Source organism: Nestor notabilis, unplaced genomic scaffold (assembly GCF_000696875.1).
Source record: "Nestor notabilis isolate BGI_N333 unplaced genomic scaffold, ASM69687v1 scaffold12115, whole genome shotgun sequence".
Taxonomy (NCBI): Eukaryota; Metazoa; Chordata; class Aves; order Psittaciformes; family Psittacidae; genus Nestor; species Nestor notabilis.
In genome coordinates, this window is record NW_009929809.1 from 58,405 (window position 1) to 67,492 (window position 9,088).

The window sequence follows — 9,088 nt, forward strand, 5'->3', positions numbered from 1 at the left end:
CTTCATTCTTCATACACCACAATTAAAACCTCCTCCCCCTCCCTTGGAGGAAACATCTTTTACTTACATGAATTCATGTCAAACCAAGTTTTGTTTTTCAAATTTGTAATTAATGCAGAATTGTGCAAAGCAGAATAATAAATAATCTGGCTGTGAAGTCTATGCTTTTGTGGAAACATGATGGACTTCAGTGTCTAACTCTGCTTACAATTAACACATCAGTGGAAAAACAGACCCTGTTATCAGTTAGTGTACTGTAAACAAAGCTGTCCAGACCTTCAACAGCTTTCTAAGGGAACATTTAAGGTGAATTATCTCCAAGTTAATTGGAAGCTACAAAACTCTAAATGCTTACTTAACACTTGTAGTAAATGTAAATCCCAAAATCAGTGTTAACCAGTAACTTGCAACTTGTGAATAACTGTCTTAAAAGATTCAGGATTAAAGTTCAAATTTAAGAAACTAAATACAGAGATCCCTGTGCCAGATACGTATGCCTTCTGCAAATTTTATGGGAGTAACAACTGGAAAGAGATCTCAGAGTCCAGTTCCACATCTCATTTACAAGGAAAACTCTCATGAAGAGTTTAAGGTTGAATCTGCACAACAGAATGCTAAATAAATAAAAGATTTTTTTTTAAAACTTGTCCTTAACAAGGGAGGTCTTGTTTTGATTTCTTGAATGCATTTGCTTTTATATGAAGATCAGAAGAACTACAAGGTAACAAGGTACCAAAAGCCACTAGACAATTCTTAAAGTCACATTGCCTCAATAAGCCTTGCAAAAGGCGTTACTGATAACAATAGAGAAACAAGCTTTCAGTAGTAAATCCAATTAGAAACTCATAGAATCATAGAACAGTTAGGGTTGGAAAGGACCTTAAGATCATTTAGTTACAATCCCCCTGCCATGGGCAGGGATGACTCACACTAGACCATGTTGCCCAAGGCTCTGCCAACCTGGCCTCAAACACAGCCAGGGATGGAGCATTTACCACTTCTTTGGGTAACCTCTTCCAGTGCCTCATCACCCTCACAGTAAAGAACTTCCTTATATCTAACCTGAACTTCCCCTGTTTAAGTTTGAACTCATACATATATATATATATATACACACACACAATAAATATATATATAAATAAATATATAATAAATATATATCTCAGTATATAGTAAATATACTGAGAGGAATATATTAATCTAATAATTGTTTACCAGTGTGCAATGATTTTCATGGATTTAGTTGTGAGCAGGGGTAAATCTAACCCACACTGGTGTTTTACATTTTTCTTCTTCTCATGCAAAGGTTTTCTTCACAGGCAGCACACTTGTAGACAGGTGTATCAAAGAGTGTCAATATTAGGCAGGCTTTTTAATTCATTTTTATGTGTACAGTGTGTTAGCTCATAAATGCCAAGGTACACAGCCTATAAAATCACACATACACATTTATACAGATATATGCAACCCACACATATATTACAATCAGGAAAAAGGTATAATAATAGTAAGTGCTTCTAAACTTCCAGACTGCAGTATAAGAAACAGGTTGCCATATCAATAACTTTTGTACTATCTGTCAGTGAAGTAACAACTCAGAAAGACTGTTATGGTTTTTCATCAAGTGTAACCATTCTCTCATAAGGGTCATGATTTCATCAATGTAGAAGTTTCCCTTTTTCATCAAGAGTTATTGCATAGCCAGGGTTTTCTCTTCAAGTCAAGAAGTAAGCTTTTTCACCTTTGTATAAAATTTTTAATAACAAATTACTCAGGAGGATTTTGCTAAACTGAAAATAAAGCATATTAAATCTTTCCTCTGCATAATAGTTACCTGGGCAGTTGTGACTGAGCAGAGTACAGACTATAAATGTCAGGATAAATGGCCATATTCTTTAAGGGTCAGCCAACACCTAAGTATGTCCTCACTTGGGAAAAGCATCTCTCTGGATGTAAACATTTTGGATCTGGTCCATTTCTATATTCTGCCCTGCACTTACTCAGAAATGCTATCAATACCTATGGGAGTTCTGTCTAAAGATGTAGGGAAGATTTTTGATACATATTTATGACCTTAAAAAGGTACATACATTGTTTGATTTCTGTCGGTAGCCCATGCCTTCAAAGCTGTTTCTTACTATGAAGCAAAACCACTTTGATCTGCAATTATACATTTTCTTATATAATCTGGAAAATATATGCATTATTGACAAAACTAGAAGGAAGAGAATACTGAAAGCATAGCAGGAAAACACCACCATTATTTTTATAAGTATAATGTAACTTTTACTTTACAAAGTTGACAATTCAATTTTTTTTAAAGGACTTACTGGCCTTTGATAAATAATTTAATATGGGACATGCATGCTAATAGGAAAGTCAGTTTTGGGAGACAGTCATTTAACAGTGGAAAAGTGAGTTAACAAGAAACTTCACAGAAATGCTTGAAAAGATGGCATGTCCTTTCATATCCCTTTATCCAAATGCAACTTCATTCTTCTGCAACTTCCCATCCCATATCCGCTTCCTAAACTTTAAACCAATTTTACACACGAAAATATTTAGAAATACAAATAATATACCCAATATAATACATTAATTATAATGAATGATAACGGGAAAGAAAATCTGGCGTAGTTGTCTATGTGGTAAGGATTCTTAACATGGAAGCAATCAAAGATACAGAAAAGTCTTTTCATTACTGACATTGGTGAACTGCACCCACTGTGTTTACTTCTCTCCCTTTTCCTGTCAGTGCTGGTTTTGCTGCTTCTGTTTGAATCGATCTTGTTCATATTGTCAGGGGTACTGCAACTGTTAGTGACTGCTGCCAAGACTCCATTCCTCTCTTCTTCAGCCTCTTCAGCCTCATCCTGATAGGAAACAAAATAGCAGGTACTTAAGTGTGTGTTTCATTGCCTATTTATTTTAGATCTACAGCAAATAATAAGGGGTTTCTTATGACAGCTCCTGTATCTTGCACCTTGATTTCAAGGGTGATCACCTACGCACACCAGAGAGCTCCTTTCAGCTTTCAAAGCCTCCATTTACAGGAACACTGACTTAACATCCTACTGCAAAAGCTTTCCTAGGACTGTCAAGCAAAGCTGGATTTGTTCAACTATGGCCCACTAAGCTTTACTTAACTCAGCAGCAAATCCGTCAAATGCAAAACATTAAGCTGTCTTCTGCTCAGGGAAAATACTGGCAAAGGTCAGTGTCTAGAAAGTGGGTAAAGCAAAGCCCAATCTGTAGATGGAGAAGGTGGGGTAGCTGCCAGACCACCTAGTCAAGTTGGTTGCACCTGAAATCAAACACCCCAGAATACAAGATACTTTCCTTCTGTGTAGTTAGCTACTCTATTCCTAGCATTTTGTGATGAAAATCAAATCATTTAAAAAAAAAAAAAAAAAGCACAAAAAAAGAAGATCATAAAGATCTAGTTCAGTACAAAATAGCTCATATATTTTCATTCAAGTCCTGAAACCCATGCTTTAAGTTCAAAGTTACACAAAGGTTAAGCATGTTTTTAAGTGTTTTGCTGCGTCAGGGCAGCTCTTTAGAGAACATTGTATAAGCCTTCTGGTGGGTTTTGTTTCTTTGATCAGAAATGGCTCAGGGCCATGAAGCTCATGTATGAAATCTTCACTCTTTGAAGTCAGCGGTTTTACTGTTACTGGCTCAGAGGACACAAGATTAGACATCAGCTGCAGCTTCAGCTCTAAAGATAAACTTTCAAGAAATTTCTGGGGTATTTAGTTTTGTTTGGGATATTGTAGAGATACCAGCAGATCCAAAGCTACAAAGTTTCGTTCCAAGTATGTATCTAAATTAAACCTAAATTTGTATAGTTGGAGGAGAGGGCATTTTAATTCAGGCAGGTGTCACATGATTTTAATTTTCTCCGAGTCAGTGAGTGGCATACAAGTAGAAAAAGGCTAAAAAATTATTTGTGAAATGTGGAATGCAGAATCTCTTTCTTCCGACCAATTTGGTTTTTCCATTTTTATCATAAGATTAGACAAACTTTAGAAAAGTTGAGATGTACAGCCCTATGTGTAGCCACACAAAAAGCTCATTTAGAAATACCCCAGCTATTAAAGTCAAAGAAAGCTCATTAAGGCACCTGAGTGATCTCCATGCCGGTGCAGAATTGCTGTTCTGCCCAGGGTACTTGTAGAAGGCACAGTTCTTGAGCCTTTCATTATTTAAAATTAGTAACATCTTTGAAAATTATAGAGGAGTCTGGACAATGACCTCCGACTGCTGTGAATCAGTAAAACAGAACAGATGGAGCTAGAAAAATAGATTATTACTGCTTTTCACTTTCAATTTGCAAAAAAAAAAAAAAAAAATCCAGTGTATTTTATTTGAGAGAGATAAATGTAGCTCAACACAACGTGTCATCCTAAAATTACTCCTGACTACAAAACCTTTTTCATCCTCCAGGTAGCCTCCCACAGCTATGCGAGCATTTCGAAACTGAAGGCCAGGATAAAAATCTGCCTATAAAGCATTAAGAGGATCAATCCATAAAATTCCAGTCTGAACCTTAAACAGTCCTGAGGGAAGTACAAAATCTCAAACTTGGAGTTTTACTTGGGGCCTACCTCTATTACAAATACCTAGCTCTTCTGTTTCAAAGACTTCAGGCAGCTGAGGGAAATGCTGAGGATGGCAGACAAGTCTTTGTCAGCAGTGCCTAGCACTGGAGTGACAGTCTAACGAATGCACTCGGCGCTTCAAAAGTTAATAAAATAAAGAAACCTGTCAGAAGAGTCCTGACTTTTTTACCCTGTTCACACTTTTTTAGAAAAGTTAAAAAGAGCAAAACAACATCTATACTTCAAAAACGACAGGATTTGGGGCATTATTCAATGTAAGAGTCTATTTGTCTCTCAGGTAGGGCTGGCTAAAAGACGTACAGAATTAGTTTTTCTGCAGAGCATGAAAGGACATTGCGTACATGCCATTTTTCGCACAACCTCATGTGAACAATTCACAGAAAGCTGATCTTTATTAGGCTGTTTTTAACTCATTTCTACTCCCCAAGAGGCAGTTAGTACTTAAGCAGAAAATACCATACACAGTGTATATGTACTTGATTCTGTTTGCAGTGTTACAAGGCAGGGCTCTCACAGAACAGAGAATTTTACAGCAAAAGTGCTGTATCACATTGCATGAAAAGCAGAAAAGTAGTCTCAAGGAGAACTACAACTGTTAGTTTATAAAAACCTGCAGTTTTATAAACCTAGGCTATCAAGAGACTTTCCCACCTCACTGTGGAGAACTGAATGTGATGAAAGACTAGGCTGATTTTGATTATTAAAAATAATATTAATCATTTGTGTTGCAGGTATTCAACTGTGGCTCTAATTTTAAATGTCATACCAAGTTTTCTCTGGATTCCAGCTGTCAGTGAGGAGCTCGCAGCTGGCACTAAGGACAGTTCTGTTAGGACACCGAATTGGTAGCATCAATGAAACTATACCTCACTTAAAAAGCACTATATGTGGCACCTGCGACTGTGGCTGCTGTTTATACTAACTGAAGTGTTTGCTGACATCTCACAACCAACAGAATTGAAGAAAGTTGTCACTTCCATGGCATGATAAAGGTGCTCAAGATTAAAAATATTTCAACCTAGAGTGTTGTACACCTGGAGCTTATGCAGTGTTTGTAAAGACTGCACAATGCTTGCACAGAAATGCCATGTTGGCTGAACACTGCCCTTATAACCTTATTTTCAGTTTTCAAACCTTTCTGTTTTCTGAGCAAAAGGCAGAGGTTTAGGTGAAAAACAGATGAAGTCCAAGGAGGAATTCTCTGTTTTCTAAGAGGGTACGATTCACACCTTGGCTTACAAGAGAAGACGAGAGGCAACCTTTCTGTTTAGGCAGTCTGTGATGCGTTTGATGTGAATGGCATATTTTTCCTGACCTTCCTTTCAGCAGGTGGTTCCTCTGCTTTTGCCATTAGCTTTGAAGCTGTCTCTGTGGGTTCTGGTTCACATGATAAGAGACACTGCAAGAGTGTGGATATGATGAGCTCTTTCACCAGTTTATATTCTAAACCAGAAATCCCAAGGGCTTCAAAGCGACCTGATATGCCAGAGCCCAGCTGCTTTAAAGAGCAAACTGGAAAGTAAACCAGTACAACTAATTCCTATACAAGTCAGAGGTTACATTTTCATTTCACCTCCTACATTTATTTACATAATTCTGAATGCAAATTCTGTATCAGCTCGCATATGAGAGTAACAAAGTAGGAAGTGAGATTTCCAATTAACCTGTGCCTACAAGAAAATACAATAATGAGTACAACACATGGTGACAATACTCACACAGAAATTGTTAAGTACCTGCTAGACAATGACATAAGATTTTAGATGGTACTTCTGTCCTTGTGATGTTCTGCTTTTTTACAGTGAGAAATAAGAAATGCAAGTCAGGTGTGCTCTCCATGGCACCCTGCTCAGTAAGCAGTGCTTGTCCTTGGCTACAGTAGGAAAACGACACAACGGTCATTTTCCTTATTCTGCAGTGTCTTGAGCTGATCTAGGACCAACCAAATGCCCCTTCCCTTATACACTTGTGTTTGTGTGATCAGGGACTGGCTTGCTCACTCCTGATGCACAGCAAAAGGCAGCAAACATGCCTGAAGTGACAGACCATTCCTTTCCATCATTAAGCCTGTCACAAAAGCGTAGCCTTAAGCCTTTCTTCCTTCCTCATTTTAGAGCTGTACCTCAACTTATTTCCATGCATATCTTTCAAATCCACGTCTGCCCTATCTGCAAGCACTAATACCTGTGAGCCAGAGGAAAGGGAATCTGACACAGCTAAGTGAAGGCAAGGGCAGTCATAAGTGCCCTTCACAGATCCGAAGATGCTTAATCATCCAAGCATTGAAACACTTCACTTTCTTACCCAGACCTGCAATAAACTGCCCTTTTTTTTCCTTTTTTCTGCTGTATGAGCAAAATGACAACCATTTACTTCACAGGACAGATATGCTCAGAGGGAATTGTCACTGATGCTACCTTGCCAAGAAAAATCACTTTCAGGCTTTCCACTCAAACTCTCATTCGAAATGAGTGCCCATTTGCAGATATTCCCCCATCAAATGATGTCTTCTAAAATCCACTGGGTGGCTCAGCTTTGTGTTCTTTTTTCAGTCCTTCTCCACACACCTAGGTCTAATGACAGCTTTGAGCATGTTGCTGTGCATTTACAGAACCCAGCTCTCATCCAAACATCCAACCCCCCATATTAATTGTTGAACTATCTAGCCACAAAAAAAAACAAACCCAAAAACCAAAACAAAACCACAAAAAAAAAACCACAACAAAAAAAAAACAAACCCAAAGCACGACTTGGCTGATCTTCATTGTTTTTAGGCTTCTCCACTTGGCTTGAATTTAATATCCTGTTTCTTGAACCTACTGAAGAGCTTTGATTAGGCATTTGTGATGCTCTGTTATAGATTGGCTTAATTAGTTAACAATCTTTCTTCTTCTGGCCATTTATCCACACAGCACTCAGTCACACTTCTTCCTGCCTTTTTTTCCTGTTATTCTCACTTTCCATGTTTTACTTTTCCCTACTCATCCAGAAACTTCATAAGCCGCTTTATTTTTTTCTATCATGTATACTAGATTCTGTCCCATAATTAAAAGCTGCAAGACAATCGGCTTCCAATTTGTGATTTTTTTCACGGCTTATGAAAGCAGTGATAAACACTGAAGATGGAAGATGCGACAAAACTTCTTCATGACTCTGTCCTGATTATTTCAGCAAGATGACAACCACGAGGCTCAAAAATGCCTATGTTGATTTGATCCCTTTTTATTTTAAGTGTATTTCACGCTATTTCAGGGTTGTGAGAAGCTCATTAGAGCAGCAAAAAGTGCTGCGATAGTAATGATGCAGAACAGAAACTGAGTCCTAGTCTGAGCTTCAGCTGCAGATGTTGAAAGGGGAGGTGTAAGCTGAAGGCTATATACACTTAATGACTGAGGCTGTCTGCTAGTAAACTGACCCATGTAATATGCATGCACAGAAGGTTTCATAAACAGAATGCGATAATTCTTTCTTCTTTTTTGCTATATTACACTAATCCCAGTGTAATATTTGAACTGTAAACTTATGCTATTGCAGGGAAGACAACAACTGTCTGTGATTTTTGTGATACATCTAGCACATTGTTTGATAAATGGCGATAAGGTCCATATCCAAAGAAAAAATCATTTTGGAAGTGGGTATCAGTTTGATCTCATCAAAAAAGTTCCAGTTATACAGGTAATTTTTTCTTAAGGTTATTCTGCTTTCACTGTCCTTATTCCAAAATAGAAAATTCCTTAGATACATTTACCATTAGTGCTAAGGTAATTTGTTCTCTTTAGTAGGTATAACTGAAGTCTGTTTTGCAAGATAAAAATTAAAAAATTAAAATACCTTTGGAACTTCCTTTGAACTGAGTTGATGCAGAGTGCAGAAATGGGCCACTGCATACTCTAACAGTGCTCCAAAGATGAAACTGAAGCAGATACCAAGGTACACATCAATTGCCTTAATAAAGCAATTAGCATTTGGGAGTGAAGTCCTGGCTCCCATCATCAGTGTTGTCATAGTAAGGACTGTGGTAACACCTGTGGAATGCAAAAAATACAGGTTCTGATAAAACACAGATAGCAATGAGGGCGTCTACTGCAACGGCCCTCTGCAAGACAGTTTTGGCTGTCTGAACTCCTAGTATGCCACAGCAATTAATGTGTCATGTTTGGGAAAGAAGACTTTCAGATGAACTTGTGATTCTCGAGTTAAATACTTAAAAACACTCATGAGAAGTGTTTGCAAAGCTGAGAAGACTGGAAATTAAAATGAGAGATATTTTGGTGTCATAGAATCTATATTTATGATTAACACATTATTATTGCAATTCTGTGCAAACACTCCCTTTAAAACATTCAGGTATCATTTTGCTCATTGCAGTTGCCCATCTGATGTGAAATCTTACTTTCTCCTCTATTCTGTAGTTTTTTTCCCACTCCACCTGCACTCTGATCAAAACTGATTTGCACTCTTTC

At 37.7% G+C, this 9,088-nt stretch overlaps 1 protein-coding gene across 1 annotated transcript in view; it reads right to left on the minus strand.

The window, feature by feature from the left end:
• Positions 1 to 2,561: 2,561 nt before the first annotated feature.
• The window catches only part of LOC104406236 (gamma-aminobutyric acid receptor subunit pi-like), a 32,544-nt gene continuing 26,017 nt past the window's right edge, over positions 2,562 to 9,088 (minus strand). The window contains exons 7-8 of the mRNA XM_010015160.1: positions 8,457 to 8,650; positions 2,562 to 2,873 (exon numbers count right to left, since the gene is read on the minus strand). Of these exons, the coding sequence (XP_010013462.1) occupies positions 2,562 to 2,873; positions 8,457 to 8,650 (506 nt within the window). The remainder of the gene's footprint in view (positions 2,874 to 8,456; positions 8,651 to 9,088) is intronic.